Consider the following 20,326-nt stretch of genomic DNA (forward strand, 5'->3'; position numbering starts at 1 on the left):
TTGGTTAGGATATATAATTATGGTATCTTTTCTAACAAGCCACCCCAGTGGGGTCCTACCCAGTGTTGACGTTACTAGCGCCAGCTGTCAATGGAAGCTAGCAAGCTTGCTGTTCTTCGTAGCGTATTATTTTGAGACTTTTATGTAGTTTTACATATTTCGAGTTTCTATCGTAATTATTGCTAATATTTAATCTAAGCACAGTTTGAATGAATTGATGTGCAAATATTTGTTCGTTTATTCGAGTCTCCCTTTGTTAGGCTGTACGCAAAACTTAGCTAGCTAATAGCTGGCTAGCTTGTTGTTAGCTGCGGACAGCGATCTGGTGCAGCCTGTTTTTGCATTGCAGTCTCATAGCCTTTCTTTTTGGGGAAATCCTTGTTCAAAGTTGTAAACAGCAGATACAAAGGACTCAAAAAGAACATGCTGCTTTATTACCCAGCTAACAATTTACTGCGGATAAGACAATTCATAACATTAGATGATGCCTCTGCAGCATTAGATCAGTAGGTCTTTAGGTAGTGTTAAGGCTTTAAAGTCATCCGAATGCATTTTATCTTGATAACTTAGATCATCCATTGTATTAAAAGGGGCATTTACCAAGTGTATGGTAGTATAGCTGTTTTCTTTGTCAGAGAGGGTAAGCTTACAATCAGTCATCAAACATGGATAAGAAATCGTTTGACATCGTCTTAGACGAAATAAGAAAGGTAAGAAATACCTAACCTAATCCCAAATGTTGAATTAGCTGCTGTTGAAATTCGTTTTAACCACAACATTTGGTAATCATTCTGAAATAATGTTCAACTTGTGTTTCAGTGTGTCCTGACCGATCAGCGGATCAAGGCCATAGAACAGGTGCACGGGTATTTCTCCAGCGAGCAGGTACCCAAACAGCAACACTGTCATGCAACGTTAGTGTTTACCAGTTAAAGTGTCACCAGTGAGAGACGACGAAGGACCTTCAGCTCACTAATGCCACATGTAATAGCTCAGTGAATAACTGGGTTCCCAAAGACCTTGAAATACTTTGAAACTTGAAAGTATGTGATATTTTAAATTAAAATATAGCACGGCAATTAATCAGTATGCCTCAGCTCTCTGAACCTCTCTTCTTCAAGGATCAACACTGAGGAAAACCCTAAGATGGATATTTGTGTGGATATAGCAGCAATTCTATAATGAGTGATTTCACCATGATTTCTTGACTTGACAAGATAAAAACGAGGCCTCTGTGATGTAATTTTGGCTAATGTCATGTCTTATGCCAAAACATGGCAATTTTGAGTCCTTGAATTTCACCAAACAAGACCTTGTGAGTCACTGAACAGTCCTTGCATTTGATGTCAAAGTGAGTGTGGGAACCCTACTAGGGAAAAACACATAATTTCTTTGCATAGAAGCTCTTATCTTCACTCACATGGCAGCTATCCATTTGAAATATTTGCAGAATTCAACTACTTGGCAGTTGGGATGTTTTCACAATTTCAAAGGATTATGACACAGCATGAGCCAATACCAAAATTTATGAGCTTCTCCAGTTATTCACTGACCTACTGAATGTGATGTTAGTGAATTAATGACTTACCCTACACACTATGCTGCATATGACTAGCAATTAAAGTGAAAATGTGAATAAATTGCACTTGTCATGCATCAGCTATTACAGTATTCTACCAGTACATATGTTGTCAGAAACATATTAACAGCCTAAAGTATTAATCAGAGCTGTCTGTGACTAACAAAATTCTTAATGATGAGTCATCAGGATTTGTCGACCAATCATGTTGTTCATTTAATTGTTAAATCCTTATTAGTATTTTTTTTTCACATTATTGTTTTTCTGCAGATGAATGCTCATCAAAGACGTTTACATAATTGTCAATATTGTTGTCATGCCAAACAAAGGTGTGCTTAGAAATGGACAGAAACAATCTCATACAGTGTGGGAAAATACTTAGATGGATTGCACTAACACAGTGCAGCTCTAGTGAGACTGTGAGCTGTAACACTGTCTCTAACATCTGCAGGTGATGGAGATACTCAAGTACTTCTCATGGGCAGAGCCTCAAATCAAAGCAGTAAAAGCTCTGCAACATGTGAGTAACATGTCCTTTTTTGATTGCCGTTTGTGTTTTACATTGCTTTACAATGTTGTTGTTTTTGTTTTTCCAATTTATACTGTGCATAAAAATAAGTAAAATGAAATGGAGCTACAAAAAGGAAACATATTTATTGGATAATTATAATAACAAAAAACCTAAAATACTATTGATAAAGCGCCCCCAGTTATTAGTGTGTTTTAGTGGGCTAGTTTAATGTCTCCCTAATGCTTTCTCCTCTTTCACCTTAGAAAATGGTTGCAATCCCTACAACCAAAGTTGCAAATATCCTGAATTGTTTCACCTTCTCAAAGGACAGACTGATTGTCCTGGAATTGATAGCTCTGTGAGTAAATCTTAAAACTCATCTAAACTTACTGCAATATTTTTTAAATGTTTTAACTCAAATGCTGTAATATCTCCATATGTGGATCATTCAGTTGTTGAATTGTTAGAATAATTGGTTGCCTGATGACTGTTGGATCTCTCTTCACAAACAGGAACATTTCAGATGCTCAAAATTACCGTCCCGTGGAGGATCTGTTCCGCATTCACTTATCTGAGAAGAAACGAGCCCGTAGGATACTGGAGCAGGTAAGTAAAATGCACACACACACACACACACACACACACACACACACACACACACACACACACACAAAAACACACACAAGCACAAAAAGCAAATTGTGTGGTAAAACCCCCTTAATGTAAACCTGTATGACAACTTTGCAGAATTTGTGATCAGACATTTAATTATTATAGGTTTTAAAAGGTTGTTTATTATTGTAAGTGATCAAAATACACTGCACCTAGCCATATTGCTCAGTGTTAGGGTTGCCGGGGGAGAAGAAACAGATAGAGATGAGATACACAACAGAGTAGATGGACCTGTTTTGGATGTCACCCAAAAATCTAGAGATGCTCCCTTTTCCTTACCAAGCTGCAACTATCAATCATGTACTTTAGAGTAGATGCTTAGAATCTCTCTGCTTGTAAAGTGGTGTTCCATCTTTATGGTTTTCTAATTTTCATAATATTCAGTTGGATTACATTCCAGCAAGAAGAAAGGTATCAAGCTATGAGACAAACTGACATTTCCCAAATGATTCTCAAGCGCACAGGAAGCTTCCCCTTTGAATTGCATAGTTTACCATCCTACCAGGATGGTGTTGGTGTGCATTGATTTGCATTGATAGAACTATTGAATGCTGATCCTGCTTTGTAATTGGCAGCACAGAGCATCAGAATTATGACTCACGTTATCTTAAACAGAGTGTTTGTTTAGCCAAATACAAAATTCTGAATACACACACACACACACACACTGAGTACACACAGAGTACTGATGGCTACTGTTTCCGTCTCACCAGGTCTGTAAGGTTGGCTGCAAGGCTCCTGTAGCTATGATCTCCTCCTGTGGTATGATACCAGGGAATCCTTACCCCAAAGGCAGACCCAGCCTGGTCACTGGCACATTCCCTGTAAGTATGTGCAGGATTCTACACTGAGCTTCACGCAAAGCATCACGATCCTAACCTGAAGGATCTTACATTAGAGCCACATGTCAAAATTTAGGATCACAATTAATTAGAAATAATTAAAACTCAGATCCCTTCCTATAAGTAGTATATTAGGTCTGTGTTCCACCTCCTAGGCCCAGGACTGTAAGGGACAGATTGCCACCAAGAACAAATTCCAGCACTGCAAATTACAGTTACAGTCCTAATTTTTAAGTATTTGCCTCTAGCAGTACCCCTATCAGTGGTGCAGCAAACACAGAATGGGTTGTAATCTCAAATTGGCTTGTAGTCATTAATAAGGAATTGCAACCAATAATGTATTTAATTTAGTTTTGAATAAGAATAGGAGGTAGAGTTACAACCGACGACGAGTCCTCCAGCTATCTACATAGAAACAGGTTGTCATTTGAATGGAAAAGGTGTTTGGCCAACACTGTTAGATTAAATTTGCAAGTTGAATCTACAGGTGCAGACAAGAGAAGTAGTCACAGTTACTGCATGTGGTTGCCTTGTGAGTTTAACTGAAGCAGAGAGCATTTTCAGCCAAAAGTGACATTTGCATTTGAGCTCTTGGATTTTCTTTCTGGATTTTTTGCACACTCTGAATAGGGCTAACTGTTCAAAATATTTGTTTTTGTTTGTGATCAAAGGGAACCCCTCCTGTAAAGAAAGAAGGAGAGAAGAAGGAGGACACTAACAGTATGGAGGGGAAAGGAATTGCTTCCCGGATCATTGGACCATTCAAACCTGTAAGCGCTAGAATCACTTGAATGGGCTGAAGTCTCATGACTCTCATGAGTGACGAGGTCTTACATGAGTAATTACCTTACCTACACATGATTAAAGCTCCAGCCTATATGTTATGCAGTATTATATAAGCCACAGGTAGAGCGCTAAATGGACTGTTAGTAAGAGGTAAGACCGGTACAATACAGGGGGTGGACAGAATAACAGAAAGTATATGAATATATATGAATATCAAGTCCCTAATAAGGAGTAGGGCCACTATTTCAATTTTCAAGGCAATTTAAACTTTATTTATATAGCAGTTTGACATTCATGAATTTGCTTAGCAGTGTGTATGGAGGCATTATCATCTTGGAATATGGGAACATGGTGAGGGAATGGTGTTTGCACCATAGGGTGCTCCTGATCCTGTAAAATAGCCTCATTCCTTGACTGGACCTAATGACTTCCGTGATACGGCTGCCCATACCGTTACAGATCCGCCACCATGTTTAACAGCTGGCAACAGTCATTGTGGCTCGAAGCCAACCTTTGGCTTTCTCTGAGTGTAAACCTGTCTGTCCTGTTAGTTGCCTCATGTTGCTTTAGGGTTATTTCGTCCACCCCATGTATACCACGCTAGCAGATGAAGCTCTCTCTAACAGAACGGGATTCACTAGGCTTTCTTTCCAAGCAGTGTTCAGCAATTGAAGGTTAATTAGTGATGTCTTTTGATAAGCAGTTCAGATAATTATTAGGCAGAACTGATTGGTTGATGAGTAAATAAAAAGTGTTTGGTATCTTTTGTCATAATATTTCCTTCTCTAGTTTCCTTCAACCTACAACCCTCATCGGCCTGTGCCCTACCCTATACCACCCTGCCGACCCCACGCTACCATCGCACGAAGTAAGAAACAACACACACACACACACACACACACACACACACACACCTACCTATCCCTCCCCTATACAGTACTCCAGCACTAGATGCAACCCAAGTCACTGATATGGAACACAAAACAGATGTGAAACAGAACAGAGGCTTTAAGACAAATGAGGATTTACCACCCAAATTCTGCGTGTAATGCCATTTGATCATATTATTGCTGTTTTGGGTGGCTGTAGGTACAGTGAGGCATGTTTCATAACAATGTTTTTATCACCACTGTCATCTGAGCCTGGTTGAGGTATGGTTAGTGCTGGGGTGTATAGTGTGTGATTCTTCAAGTGTGTGTATGTGTGTGTGGTGGGCACTGTTAATGTTTGCAAATGCTACTCAGGTGCGTACAACAACGCAGGCCTTGTTTCTATGGGAGGGGTTATAACGGCCAGCGTGCCCCCTCCCCCCTACACCGCCACCCACAAAGTAGCAGGTACGATACGCTGGCAATATGTGTGTGTGTGTGTGTGTGTGCTGTGTGACAGCAATTAGACACTCCTTGAAGCTTGCTGCCTAACTACCTGGCATGCTGATTAACTGCGCTTCTCCAGTGTGATGCCTTGATGAGGTGAAGAATGCTCAAGTGCTTTTCACTACTGTTACAGTAGAAATAGGTTTTGGCGGATTGTGAGGACATAGCTCTTTGGTTGCTTGGACTGGGAATCATTTCAAACTAATGTCATTAATCTTTTTCTCTCTCTCTGGAATCATGCTTGAAGTCATATGCTCTGTAGCACTTTTGTTGGCTCTGTGCAGTTATTTAACACGCATCGCTTGGAATAACTTATTGTTTGAAAGTGCAAACTCAGCAGTTTTCACAATTGAAATACATCTTTTAGGACCTTTGGGGAGATCTGTGGTCATAGGCAAAATAAAACGATGCCACCAATTTCAGGAAATCGACACATGCCCAAAGCAGTGTATTGTTATTTCAAATGCTGGATCGGAGTCCAGATGAGAACAGTGTGATTTGTAGACAAGCTGAAAGTTGATTTGAGCTTTCCTAAAGAATTTACTTCAACATTTCCCCAAAGGTGAGAAGAAGACATATTCCAATCTTGAAAATTGTCAGAATTCCAGTTGTAATAGGTTGCACGCAGGGAAGCTCTCTGGCTATTCCACCTTGCTCTGTCTCTCCCCCCTTTTTAGATGTGATGGATTGCGCTCCTTTAGTCTGTTGGGGTCTAGCCTATTATGCCTATGTCCTGGAAAAATTTGGTTTTAACAATGACACTGTTGATCTGCAAAACAAAGATCACCAGAATGTCTCAACTATTTTGATATATTATTTGATTTATTATTTTGATATTTTTTAAATGTATTTCACTTTTTCTTATGATTTGATTCTCACCTCACCACATCAGATAATTCTAGTTGCCAGTTTAGATTTTCCCACTAATTTTGATCTGTCTCTCCCTCCAGATTACACCAAACCAGGCAATCCGCAAAGCACCACACCTGGAGTCAACAGCGGGCCCCTCCTCATTCCTCATGGATCCACGCCTTCTACCCCTGTCCCTCCCCAGGCTTCCCCGGCTCAGCCCCCTCCCACCACCCCCATCACGCCCGTTTTCCCCGGCATGGTGCCCTCTCAGAACCCAAATGCCCCATCTCCCTCCCCTGCTCCATCCCCGTCCGTCATCAAAGCAGGTCCGCCGACCCCCAGCGGCCATGCTACACCCTCATCTGTCATTAAAGCCCACACCCCCTCAGGCACCCCGTGTGGAACTCCTGTCCCTAACACTGGTGGCTTCTCCTCTTCCCCCTTCCACGCTGTCCTCTCCCGACCAGGCACCCCTGCTACCTCTCGGAGCGGCCCAGACCCCCTACCTCAGATGAACTCGATAGGCCAAACTCAACAGAAGGGTTTCCCCCAATCCTCAGACCCCCACTCAGGACCCAGTTTCCCCGGTATGCTCCCACAGCAAGGTAACCCTGCTGGGTCAGTGATACGCAGTTACACCCCGTCTGGACCATCTTCTCTCACCCCTGGATCTTGCACTCCCATGAATCCAACCTCATCAACCCCCGGCCTCAGCCCCAAACCCTCCCCAGTCCATTCTGCCCAGGTTCAGGTTGCCATGGGGGGGGCCCTCTACACCGAACAGCAGCGTGCCATCCTGAACAGACACACAGGGGGTAGCGGCAGTGGCAGTAATAGCCCTGTGCCCTCTGCTTTCAAGGGCGCCTCTCGCTCTGGCACACCCTCGGTCAGCTCTCTCGTGGTACCAGGTTCCGCTCAGGCCGCCCTGGCACGTTCCTTAGGTCTTTCCCACCCCTCAGGTTCCCCTCAAGGCTCCCTCCCCAGTCCTGCTGCTATGGCTGGCCTCCAAGCTCTGTCCTCTAGCCCAGCTCCCTCTCATTATCCGGGCCTCTCCCCCTTCTCCTCCCTTTCTTCCTCGCTCCCTCCCTCCAGCATCCCTTCATCCATGCCCGGCATGGCTTCCACCACCAACATTTCCAACCACCCGGCGACGTCCATCTACCCCGGCCTGGCTCCCAACGCAGCCCCCAGTGCAGGGTCTCCTTTCGGGCTAGGCCTCACTTCTGCCCCCTCTATATTCCCAGGCCTGCCCCCCGGCCCTAGCCCTGCTGCCTTCCCAGGGTTGGGGGTTTCGGGAGGGCCTGGCGCCGGGAGCCCCGTGTTGTCCTCCTTCATGGGACTACCAGGGGCCACTGCATCTTCGGTAGCATCAGTAGCGCCTCTGCAGGCAGTGGCGGCGGCGGCGGCGGCGGCAGCAGCTGGGGTTCCATCGTCATCACCGGTTCTACCAGGCTTTGCATCCGCCTTCAGCTCCAACTTCCAGCCGGGGTACATCAGCCAGGGTGGATGGGCAGTTATGGGGTGCTGTGGAAATTTTTTACTGTCCTCGCCACACAAGCCAGTGTGTCATATGGAGTCTTAGGATAGACTTATGATTTGCAAACATTCGTGTTTAGTTTACATGACTATTTGACTAATAGCTCAGAAAAGAGCAGCTGAATGTGAATGTGGGTCCTTGTATTGCAATTACAAGTGTTAGTTGTTATATTATCATATAATCTCTGTGGTAATGGAAGAACACAGTGGACAAGGGTCAGAATTATCTATGGGCTGATTAGAACCCATGACATTCATTGATCCTTAGGTTTTCCACATTGGGTGTACAAAGTCCACTTGTACTCTGGAGTTACCTCTCAGGTGTTTCAAACAGGGAGAGTGCTTTGCCAGTTGTACCAGGTAATTTATGGCAGCCATATATTTATCATGTTATCTTGTCAAGGACCTCGTGTTGCAAGCACCAACCTCACCTTTTGTTGACATTTCCTATACTCAAGAGGTAGGAACATGGTGCCTCTAGTCTTTAGGGAGCTGTTGAACATACCAGCAAGTTAAATTCATAGAATACTGTAATGCAGTTGAGGAATTAAGAGGGGATATGATACGGAATAGATGCAGTATAATCAGTATTGTATGCGTGTCTAGGCTGACAGTACTTTGTGCTGCGTGTTCCAGGTTGGGCGGTGGACTCCAGCCAGGAAGTGGTGGGTTCCCCAGTTTGCTTTCCTTCCCTGGGGTGCCAGGCTTCTCTCCCTCCGCCTCCCCTGCTGCCCTCAGTGGCCTCCACAACCCAGCCATGCAGTCTGCCCTGCTGCAGGTAGACACACACACACACACACACTCAGAGGAAAGTGACATGTGGCATGGTTACACACACGCACCACAGTCAGAGGAACAGAGGCAGAGGAACAGTATTTGAATGTCTATACGATAAGCCTTTGTCCGATACAGAAACAGTCGTTCTCTTTGTCTTGTTCCAGGCTCACCCTGCCGCTGCCTTGGAGAGCTTCCCTCCGCAGCCCAACGGGTTCGCCAACTACGCTCCAGGCCCAGGAAACCCCTTCCCCCTGCAGCCAGGCCTGCACCCTCAGCTGGGCTGGCAGTGAAAACACACACACACACACACACACACGGCCAAACTCTAGTCTTTGAAGCATACACTTACACACTTACCCCTATCTTACCCTCTGCCCTTCCCCTCAGCAGCACTCAACAAACATTTTTTCTTTTGGCCTAACCTTGACCCATGCAGGACACTGGACAATAGAGTGAAGAGTTTATCACAGACAGAATAACTTTACTATGAGGAACACTACAATGAAAACATTCAGAAAATGTGTGTATGTATTCGGGGGAGGGGGGCATATTCCTTATATTGCCCATAGTGTACAATTGTTAATTTCAGTTGTTGAAGTTGTTCGGTAAGTTTTGCAAGTAGAAATTGATTTTTTTAACATTAGCTGGACTTGGCTGTTTTTAATCAAGTTAGTACATGTATATTAGTGAAATAACCGATTATGGAAAGTTTGAAAGAATATACGTGACATTATCATGTGATGAATTGACAATGTTCCCATTTAGTATTCCATGTCTAATCCCAGTGGAAAGGACATATTTATCATGTCGATTGATTATTGATGCAATGCAAATCTAATATTATATTATGACATGCATTTGTTAGCTGACTTGGCATATTGAGTTGTATGGTGCAGTCACATTTTGAAGTGGGCATACCATATGCTTTTTAATCCTTGTGCTGTGTAGAGGGAGGGAGCATTGTAGACAAAACGTGTATTTGGCAGTTACACTCATGTTTGTGTTATTTTAATTGATCACACATCGGTGGCTGTCTGAGCAATTTACTGTGACTTATATTTTGTATGTTTACAAAGTTATTTTGACAACTGTGACACTGCTAGTACTGTAATTACAGTATTTGACTATACATATGCAGGCATATTTGTTTATGGGAACAACTGACAGCATCATGTGTTAATCAATATATTGACTTGAGATGTCATATGACTGTATTCTGAAATAATGCTTTGCAGCATGGTAAAAACTTAAAACGTGTACTTTAGTTATCCAATTTTTTTGTGTCCAATGTTTTACTCTGACTTACAGTACAGGGGTTCACTCACAGTTGTTTTATTGTTTGAGAGTAATAGTCATTTTGATTTGTTAGACTGTCTTGTGTTGGTCTTTTTTCCCCTTTTTTCCACACTTACACCTTTTATTATCATTGTGCCAGTAAACTGTAGGGTGATTCGTTTAGCTGGTTCAGTGAAGGCGAAGAGGTACTCTACTATCTGTCCTCTACTATCGCTGTGTCCAAAGAGTTTCCATGTGACACCGTGCCTATCAGGCAAGGCCCTTCAGTAAAGATACAGGGAGTGGAAACACCATATGAAAAAGGACTTTGATGTAACTAACTCACAATTAAGTCAGATTAAGCAAGTCAGATTAAGTTGAATGGTGATTGTTAGTGTGTATCAGCTTTAAAAGAGGTCTGACAATTATCACTGATTGTTGTTGTTAAACACTACAAAACTAAAACCTCAAAAATGAGCAGATGATTGAAGCTGTTCTGAATGCATGGGGTGACCCTGCTCCTTATTAGGTTTTACAGCCTACTACCAGTTTGGCCCTCTACCTATAGCTTATCATGAGCATATATAATATTGCATAATATGTAGGTACAGTAGGGGCATTAGTCATGGTCAAGTGAGGTAATTAGTCATGTGAGACCTCGTCACTCAGTCATGAGACTTCTGTGGGGCATCCTGGCACAGTTATCTCTTCAGCCCATTCAAGTGATCATTTCCTCTATAACTGCTAGTCCAAATCAATTAATTTGGCATGTGCAGTACATTGATGATTGCTTTCACTTCATTGTGAATGTGAAAGTACAGAATCCAAAGTTGCAGTGTTAAGTGAGCTTATTTTGAAATATCCACATACACACAGTTCAGCCTTTCAAACTTCCTCATTCTAGAGGGAAATGAAATGCGGGAAAGTTCTCCATTGCATTATACAATAAAGAACTGCTATAAGCAAACTGTCCATTTATGGAGCAATGTTCAATGGTGTAGGGAATAGTAAGATTTCCCTCTGCAGAGGCCACAATGGGAAATCATTGAGTGACAGTTATTTTCTATTGACCAGCTAAAACAATGTGAAGTTCTACCTTCCTGCAGCACACATTACCAAGGTAAACTGTGGCTTCACTAGCCGCAAGACCACACCATCAGCTTGCTAAGTCTCATTTAGCTGTGAGGCTTCAGGTATTACCCCCTGCCTTTTCTGCTCAATTACCCCATTCAGGCAGATGCAAATTTATAAACGGGTATCAGATCACTGCAAGGGAAATCAAGCAGGGTGATGGGCAAGCAAAAAAATCAGCATGAGAGGTTTAAGTATTTGCACAGCAGCACATTCATGTTTTGACTCCACAAACTTATTACGTTGGATGAGAGATGACAATGGATTGATATGAAATGATATTAAAGACTGTCAAGTTTTGATTAAAAAAACATTAGGTAAGGCTTGGCATGAGAGGAAGCCCTGAATGACCTGTGCAGGGTGGGGATGGTCCTGACTGACATGTCCTAAGTATCTTCATATAAGAACTGTATCTGTGACTATACTATATGTGGGATCTTGTGGTATGTTATGTATGGGATGCTATGTCGCTGTCTGTTAAAATGTAATTTGTTATGGTAGGAGTTTATCTGGCTTCCCTATAAAATAGCAAGAATGAGCAGTGAAAAGCTGTTACAGTGTATATTTATGCACCATGGAAAGAATACGCAGGCTTAATCTATACAAACAATATACTATTATCGAATATTACTTCCTTTATTTAGGCTACTTTGAACAGAAAAAAAACAAAGATTTTTTTTCCATGGTTCTTTCATAAAGCATCCCTTTTTATGCATTTTAAGGGATTAATACCATACAATATTTCACAGACAGCTTGTTCTCCTCATAAACTGTTAACTAAAATGCACATAACCCTTTCCAATAATTATCATGGAACATGTGGAACAGGAAGTGAACTCACTTGCATCAATTTCCCCAGTAATGTGCAGTAATGCTCTTATATTGCACTTTAATGTAAGATAATGGTGAAACTTTTAATAGTGGCACACAGTTATCAGCAACATAACAAAGCTGAATTTTCTCTGGTTAAGCTGTGGTTTTTGAGACAAATCTTTTGCACACATATTCTTACCTTTATGCTGGTGCTACTGGGAGACAATGAGGTCAAAGCCTCGCATGAAATTTCAAATAAACTGCCACACACTTGCTAGTGAAAACTAACTTTTCTGTGTTAAAACCTTCATCTTTCTGATTTTCTTTACGGTTTTAACAACGAAACATCAGTTAATTTTCAATAACAATGCAGCAGCTCAGTGTGTGGGAGTTTAATTGAAATTTTGTTTAGCTGTGGTTTGGGAATGCATTAAGAGAACATAACGCTGCTTGTTATAATATTTGGACAAAATAAATTAAAGACAATAATTCACAGACACTCAGATTGTTCCATGACCTCCTGTCAGCATCACAATTATTACAGTTTGTTGATGATCAACTCAGAGCCCAAGCCACACCCTTCCTGACCCATATTATATTGTAGCAATGCTACTTTAAAAAGCTGGGTGACTCCCTCCTCACTTAGTACACTCCTACACACACTAACCTCTATCACACACACTTCCTCACTCAGTTTTAGTAGGTGGAGGAGCCTTCAACCAGCACATGGAAATGGAAGACCAGATTGAAAGCCAGAAGAGAAGGGGACAGAGCAAAGCCGAGTTGATATGTAAGAGACACAACCTTTCTCATTCACTTCTTGTCTGCCTGCTGAGCTTTACGGAGAAACATGACTGCTGCTGTTGTCTTGGGAGAGTAAAATATTACCAACTTGGGTGAAAGTCATAGATCAACAAAGCAGTTGTTTACTGTTCCCTGGACTCCGTGTCCCATGTTGTAGTTACAGAGTGTCTTTATGTTAACAGTTGTGTGAGTCAAGTGTGCCGTGCCTCACCTGTGCAGGTAGAAAACAGCTACAGGAGCTAGAGCAGAGTATAGCTTTATCGTCATAGAGACAGAAGTCACATGTCACTGAAACTAAGAGCCACAAAAGCATGTGACTGTGTGTGTGTGTGTGTGTGTGTGTGTGTGTGTGTGCGTGTGTGTGTCCCTGCGTCTATCCACGTCTGTATCCATGACTTGGTTGATGACTGTCTGTGTAATTAGAATTTGATCCATATGGACAGGGAGAAGAGTCTGGTTTGGCTTGTGTAAATGTTCCTTTAGTTGTTGATAAGAGCTTGTTTTCATATAAGATCCCTTGCATCATGGATAATAGTTTCCCAGGTCTTTCCTATTGGCAACCTGTTGGACAGGATCATGTAACATAGGTAGCTGTGTACATTTCATTTACATGCATCCACGTTCAATTGGATCTGCGTTGGTGTGCTAGGAGACAGAGAATGTCAATAAAGCATCAATTTAGTTTGTTAAAGTCTATTGATTCATATTTCCAGTTAGGATCCCTTCCTCAAAAAGTCCAGGTCAAGTTCTTTCATCTCTGCAAACTTTTTTTTTATAGGTGCCACTGTGTTTTTGTTTTTTTAATTTTAGATATCTTGTTGTGGAGCTCTTTATTATGCTGAGCCTTGTGTGAAATGTGTTACTGATTTACCAGCTAACCCAGTTTTATAGTCAAAACTTGGCAATGTTTTAGTTTGCTATACAACATAGATACAAAGTGTGGTGGCCTATGAAAGTGGCATTGTGCAAGCTATGATTACATGGAAAAAAATCCCCATAAACTGAAAAAACTGTGAAAAAACAAAGATTTTTGTCTGTGATTATTTTGGTTATTTGATAAAACAATGAATGGAGTTTAAGGGATTAATACCAAAGACAGTCATAAACTGTTAACTTAAACGCACATAACATTTTCCAATAATTATCGAACATGTGGACCAGGAAGTGAATTCACTTGCATCAATTTGCCCAGTAACGTGGAATAATGCTCTTATATTGCACTTCAATGTAAGACAATGGTGAAACCTTTGTTTTAATTGTGGCACACAGTTATCAGCAACATTACGAAGCTACATTTCCTCTGGTTTGTGGTTTGTGAGACAAATCCTTTGCACACCTATTCTTACCTTTATGCTGGTGCCGATGGGAGACAGTGAGGTCAAAGCCTTGCACAAAATTTCAAATAAACTGCCACACACTGCGCTGTTGCATTGTTTGTGAAAACAAACATTTTGCTGTTAAAACCATTTTTCTGATTTTCTTTATGGTTTTAAGACCAAAATGTCAATACATGTCAGTAGCAATGTGTGATTTTTTTTTGCTGTGGTTTGAAAATCAGAAAGACAAAGCAATGCTGCTTTTTATAATATTTGGCCAAAGGAAATGATAACCAAAATGTAATTCTACACTAACAGTACAGTTGTGTATGTAGGGTGCTCGGGTATCACCTATAAATTCACTTATGCATTCGATATGTGTGTGAATTTCTCTTATGTGCTTTAAGTTGAACATTTCTAATCCAAACCTCTCTAAAAACACAAGGTTACTGCTACTAATGTGACCTTTAGGCACGTTGTGGCTTTGTTGCGAAACACACAACTGAAGTGCACTCTCTCTGAGATACAGACGGAAATACAGTCATTTGAGATGGAAAATGTGACACAATACGACACGCAGACCCTTCCCTTTCCTAATGACTCCCTTTATTACCAAAGAGGCACTCCAAAGATGCTGTTCCATGAGTAAACACTACTGTTTGCGCTATGTGTGTGTGTCTGTGTGTGTGTGTGTGTGTGTGTGTGTGTAAACAAGTCGAGGGCCCACCTGCCAGTATCGGTGTTTGATCTAATCAGGTACATATTATTGAAAGCAGTCATGAATGATGGTAATTATGATTATGAGGAGAACTGTGACATTAATTATTATTGTTATCATAGAGATTTTCTTAACCATCACACAGTATTCACTCCCCCCACCCGCATTTTCCAAGCCAGTCCACGGATTCAACCCGCATTCGAATCGGCGACCTTCTGGCCACAAGCCTGCTTGTTATGACAAATCTTCAAACTGTAATGTGTCTGAATGAGTCGTGTTATTCTTTGGTAATGTCCTCCTCTTCGCCCTTTGTCATCACACAAGGTCAAATAAAAAGTCTGTCCTCTCCATTTCATTTTCAGTTTAATTTCAAAACATCTCTCTCTCCCTCCTCTCTCTCTCTCTCTCTCTCTCTCTCTCTCTCTCTCTCTCTAGCTGAACAAACAGGATCTTTGGGATGTGTTGGTTGGATCATAGTCATAATCTCTGGCATCTTTACAATCTGCCTCTTCCCCATCACCATCTGGTTTTGTCTCAAGGTGAGTCAACACAATAAATGAGCAGCGGTGGGCTGCAATGCAGAAACCTCTATGACCTTTAAGTGTGGATGGTTAAACTTGTGTTGTGGACGTCCGCTCTGTTCCAGATTGTTCAGGAGTATGAGCGCGCTGTCATGTTCAGGCTGGGCCGCATCACGGACCGCAAGGCTAAAGGACCAGGTACACAACACTACAGATTTATTTTATTGACCAAGTGACCAACAAAAGACGTGGATGGACATAACTGGTGGACAAAAGGACAGATTATCATAGTAAATTTAGACTGACATAGAACAGTAATATTTCACTGATAATTCATGTTCCTCACTTTTTTTCCTCTTTCGTCTTCAGGAATTTTCTTTATTATGCCTTGCACTGATTCCTTTGTGAAAGTGGACCTGAGAACCGTCTCATTTGACATCCCACCACAGGAGGTAGGATCAGTACAAACAGCAAAAAAATGTAAGGATATACTGTAGTAAGTCAGTAAATCAGTAAAAATCTGTGGATTCTACACTGATTCTGAAAGATTCTCATATAAACTATTGGTGTAACTTTAACTCATCAACTGAGTGACTCTCTCTCTCTCTCTCTCATACACACACACACACACACACACACACACACACACACACACACTGACATATGTGTTTCTACCCTAGATCCTGACCAAGGACTCAGTCACAGTGTGTGTGGACGGAGTGGTTTACTTCCGGGTCAGCGACCCCATCTCCTCCGTGGCCAACGTGTCTAATGCCGACTTCTCCACCCGTCTGCTGGCCCAAACCACCCTCAGAAATGTCCTGGGAACTAAGAACCTGGCTGAGGTCCTGTCTGACCGCGAGGGAATCTCCCACAGCATGCAGGTACACCACCTGAAGTCCAGTTAGAGCTAAAGCCAGTGAACTTAGGGCCAATTGAACCCTTGAGACCACACACAGAAATGAAGCTGAAAACAAACTATAATCAATGTTGGGCATTTGTAACTGTAATAATTTTTCAGTTATATAATCAGAGTATACAAAAATAAGCTGTACTCAACTCAGTATACTGTTTACAAATGTGTAATCTGATTGCATTTAATTTCTCAGGAGCTATAATTGCATTTCAGATTACTTTACATAAACCAAAATTATAAAAGGGATGTGAAAGCTCCATCAGCTCCATCTCCTTAATGTCAACTCCTTTCAAAAGAGCAGAACAACTGATAGTCACTGACATTACAGTTATTATCACTGTAAATCTATTACATGACACAACTATAACTATTACATTAACTTGTGGACTGAGAAATAATGTAAAAGAAGAAACAGAAAACAGTTGGCGTTTGAATTTTGATTGATCAATAACTTCTCATAAATAGGTAATCAGTAATTTTAGGATTATCTTTCCAGTGGCATTTATAATGTATTTATTTCCATTATTACAAAGATTATCTGCAAAGATTATTCCTGTTTATTCTTATTTCTCCATACTATCCAGTCACGATTTGTTGTATATTGAGACAACTACACTGACATTTGTGTCAACAGAGCATCCACTAGTTTGCGCTTGAATTACTTTGACTTTTGACCAGTATAGCCACTGTTACAGTTCAAATGTACAACAGCTTTTCTGAACATTGCAAGGCATCTGTAAAAACTGAAAAAGGTGCCCTCTATAGGGCAAAACAGTCAGCTGCAGTCCAAAACTCTCAGCAAATTCAGCCCATTCAAGATGAGGGAGTTAAGGAAGATGAGCTGGGATATAATATGAATGAGGTGAGAGAGATGAATAAAGAACTGAACGAGCGAATGAAGAGTGAGAAAACAAGAGTAGAGCTGATCAGAAGAAAGAGAGGTGGAGTTTGGTTTCCTTGATGCTTTCATCTCCAGAGAGTAAACAGGTTTAGTCAACGCCGACCACACACCGTGCTAGTTTGCCCTCTTACACTGTATTCTGCAAGTGTAAGCTCTTCCCCCCTTTTGCAGATGAGCCTGGATGAGGCCACAGACAACTGGGGCATCAAGGTGGAGCGTGTGGAGATTAAGGATGTGAAGCTGCCCGTTCAGCTGCAGAGAGCCATGGCTGCTGAGGCAGAGGCTGCACGAGAGGCCAGAGCCAAGGTCAGGACATGCAACACATATGGATACACATGCACACACATATAAGCATGTAAAAGACAGCATGTAAACACAAGGGCTGCACAATTATCCCCCCAAAAATATTAAAAGTGCATTATTGACTACAGCATTTTTCAGAGGTGTTTCAGACAGCTTTCTAAACAATGTGACTCACTGATTCCCTGCCATACAAAATAGGTTGAACTGCAGACAAAATCCTTAATTTAATTCTAACTGCAACAAATCCCATTCATTCATCATTAGCATCTCATCCACCCCGTTGTTATTTTTTGACCATTTTTAAGCACTGAAAATTAAGTTATATCAAAAAAGCTGTGTCTGCATGTATTGCACTTCATTATCTATCTAGCCCAAGTACACAATGTAATGTTGTTAAGGGAAATAAATAGACTGCCTATTGTGTTGTGATCCTAATCTCTCTTTCTTGATCTACTTATAGGTGATTGCAGCAGAGGGTGAGATGAACGCGTCCCGCGCCCTGAAGGAGGCGTCCCTGGTGATCGCAGAGTCTCCGTCCGCCCTGCAGCTTCGCTACCTGCAGACCCTCAACACCATCGCAGCAGAGAAGAACTCCACCATCATCTTCCCCCTGCCCATGGACGTCTTGAGCCACTTCATGAAGAAGTGAGGCCATCAACGTATCCTGGCCTGCAGGCTCATCAGTGATACCTCAAACTGCTGATTTTCTAAAGTCCCTGTTTATTAAAAGGGTAAAAGGTTAGGACTGAGGTCAGGTTACTTTTGTTGTGGCTAGATCCAAACTATCAGGATGCAAGATAATGCTGTTCTCATATAGTCCACAATTTTCAGATTGATCATCGGAACATCTTTATGATTTACAGGCCAGCTAACCAATGTGATTTAAAGTAGTGCAATAGAAGTTTAAAGAATTAAAATATCAGAGTAAGTCAAACTCATAACAGTGTGTGTTTGGCACAATCTGTTATGAAACAGGAATTTTTTACAATTATCATAATGTATTGAAATTATGTTTTGAATAGTTTGTTATTATTATTATTATTATCATCAATTGTATATTTTGATACGCTATATTAAATGTGAAACATGCAGAGTTGAACTGTGTTGAATTTTTATTTATTACACAAATTGTCCGCTGCCTGCTCTGTTGGTTCTCTAAGCACTATATTTTTATGTTGTGCTATCCATTTTATATACTTTCTAACCTTTGACCAGACACTGAATCACTTTTCATAGCTTTTGGGGAACAATGGTCACTTGGTCTGATGGCACAGTGATATGGTGTTGATCACAGACACAATTATTTTCATTGGTAGAGAATAGGTAGGTGTTGGTGATTATATCTTTTCACTTTCCCCAGTATGACCACTGTTCTGAAAAACACTCTCTGGACCCTCTGCAGGTTGCATGAATTTTCATTACTTACAAAGTATTAATGGTATTTTTAAAGAAACAGGGATCATTTCAGAGAAGATAGACACAGCTCAGATCCTGTCTTGGACATCCCATCTCAGACACCTGTGTGTTTTCAGTCAAGTTTACAGAGACAGGGCAGTTGTTCAGAAGTCTCTGGGGCTAACAAACAAAGTTAAGTCAACTGGAGAATTAATAATTCCTAGACAAGATGTATGACCAGTGAGGTATCAGGGCAAGGCAAGCATGAACTATGACCCTCACACACAGCCAGCAGTCACCATGCAACCCTGCACTATACTGTATACTGTATATTGTGCATCTGCTTAGTCAAGTACCCACCCAGTCAAATGCCCACCGCATCATATAGGTTAGGCAAACCATACCAAAAATTGCTCAATATACAACTTTTGAAGAAATCCAACATAGTATGCAAATGTGTGTCATGGTGCAAATTTACAAGTAAATTACAAATTTATATACATGGCTTGTGGGGCCCTTGGTGGTTCAGCACCCCAGGAGATATTCCATGAGTCCCCATGAGTTTCATTGGTCAATCAAATTGCATAGATCAATAAAGTCCAGTTATTTGTCATAATGTGGGCAGCTATGAAATTCTTTGATAAAATAATACAACTATGAAATTTAGGTCAGTTAGCAACAGGGTGTCGTAACATATTGATTTCTCTACCATGGAAACGGAGCAGAGTGAATCCAGCGAGTTGGAAGAGAGACTGGGGTTATCGTGATGCCGCAACCACTGGGCATCCACAGCACATTTATCATAATACCACACTGCAGTGCAAGGCCCATTAGTGGAGCCTAATGGAAAAAGCACTCGAAAGTCTAGACACCCATTGAATTTCATAATCAAACCACAATGCAGAGATCTTCTACATTTTTACCCTTCTTACAAGTTCAGGCTTTTGACAGAAATCTCACATTGTATGAATGAATGTGTGCTTAATAAAATGTCTCTGTCCCAATGTACATACTGCTGTGTGGGTCAGGCTCAATGTCAGATAAGGCAGACAGCTCCGTCTTATCTGTCAAGCACTCCTCCATTGAAACACAAAGTCAGAGCCTGCAGATTACCCACTGATATTGCACCTTTGAAGTATTTCAAATTGAAGACATATGCAATGCAATAACACCAAACCCTACTCCATACATATCGCAAAAATCTGTGGTGACAAAGGGTCCCCTTGTGCCTCCTGTTAGTTTAAATACTTCAGAAAGTGTCCCGTTTACTCTAATTCTTGCATTTGGATGTTGATACTTTCT

At 41.4% G+C, this 20,326-nt stretch overlaps 2 protein-coding genes across 3 annotated transcripts; both read left to right on the forward strand.

Moving 5' to 3' along the window:
- The first annotated feature begins 193 nt into the window (after positions 1 to 193).
- Positions 194 to 10,977, forward strand: proser1 (proline and serine rich 1). Of its 2 annotated transcripts, XM_071924639.2 has the most exons (12): positions 194 to 710; positions 820 to 885; positions 2,031 to 2,099; positions 2,354 to 2,448; positions 2,603 to 2,696; positions 3,476 to 3,586; positions 4,276 to 4,374; positions 5,180 to 5,258; positions 5,635 to 5,727; positions 6,717 to 8,106; positions 8,791 to 8,932; positions 9,096 to 10,977. In XM_071924639.2, the coding sequence occupies exons 1-12, from the start codon at positions 666 to 668 to the stop codon at positions 9,219 to 9,221; spliced, it is 2,409 nt and encodes an 802-aa protein (XP_071780740.2). In that variant the 5' UTR covers positions 194 to 665; the 3' UTR covers positions 9,222 to 10,977. The 2 variants fall into 2 exon arrangements, with proteins under 2 accessions (XP_071780740.2, XP_071780741.2); XM_071924640.2 differs by lacking the exon at positions 5,635 to 5,727.
- A 1,829-nt stretch (positions 10,978 to 12,806) lies between these two features.
- On the forward strand, positions 12,807 to 18,660 carry stoml3b (stomatin (EPB72)-like 3b). The gene is made up of 7 exons (XM_071924634.2): positions 12,807 to 12,940; positions 15,424 to 15,527; positions 15,635 to 15,707; positions 15,879 to 15,961; positions 16,190 to 16,393; positions 17,498 to 17,632; positions 18,090 to 18,660. Exons 1-7 carry the CDS (start codon positions 12,877 to 12,879, stop codon positions 18,276 to 18,278), a joined length of 852 nt encoding a protein of 283 aa, XP_071780735.1. The 5' UTR covers positions 12,807 to 12,876; the 3' UTR covers positions 18,279 to 18,660.
- The last annotated feature ends 1,666 nt before the right edge of the window (positions 18,661 to 20,326 follow it).

The sequence above is a fragment of the Centroberyx gerrardi genome, chromosome 11, assembly GCF_048128805.1.
Source record: "Centroberyx gerrardi isolate f3 chromosome 11, fCenGer3.hap1.cur.20231027, whole genome shotgun sequence".
Classification (NCBI taxonomy): domain Eukaryota; kingdom Metazoa; phylum Chordata; class Actinopteri; order Beryciformes; family Berycidae; genus Centroberyx; species Centroberyx gerrardi.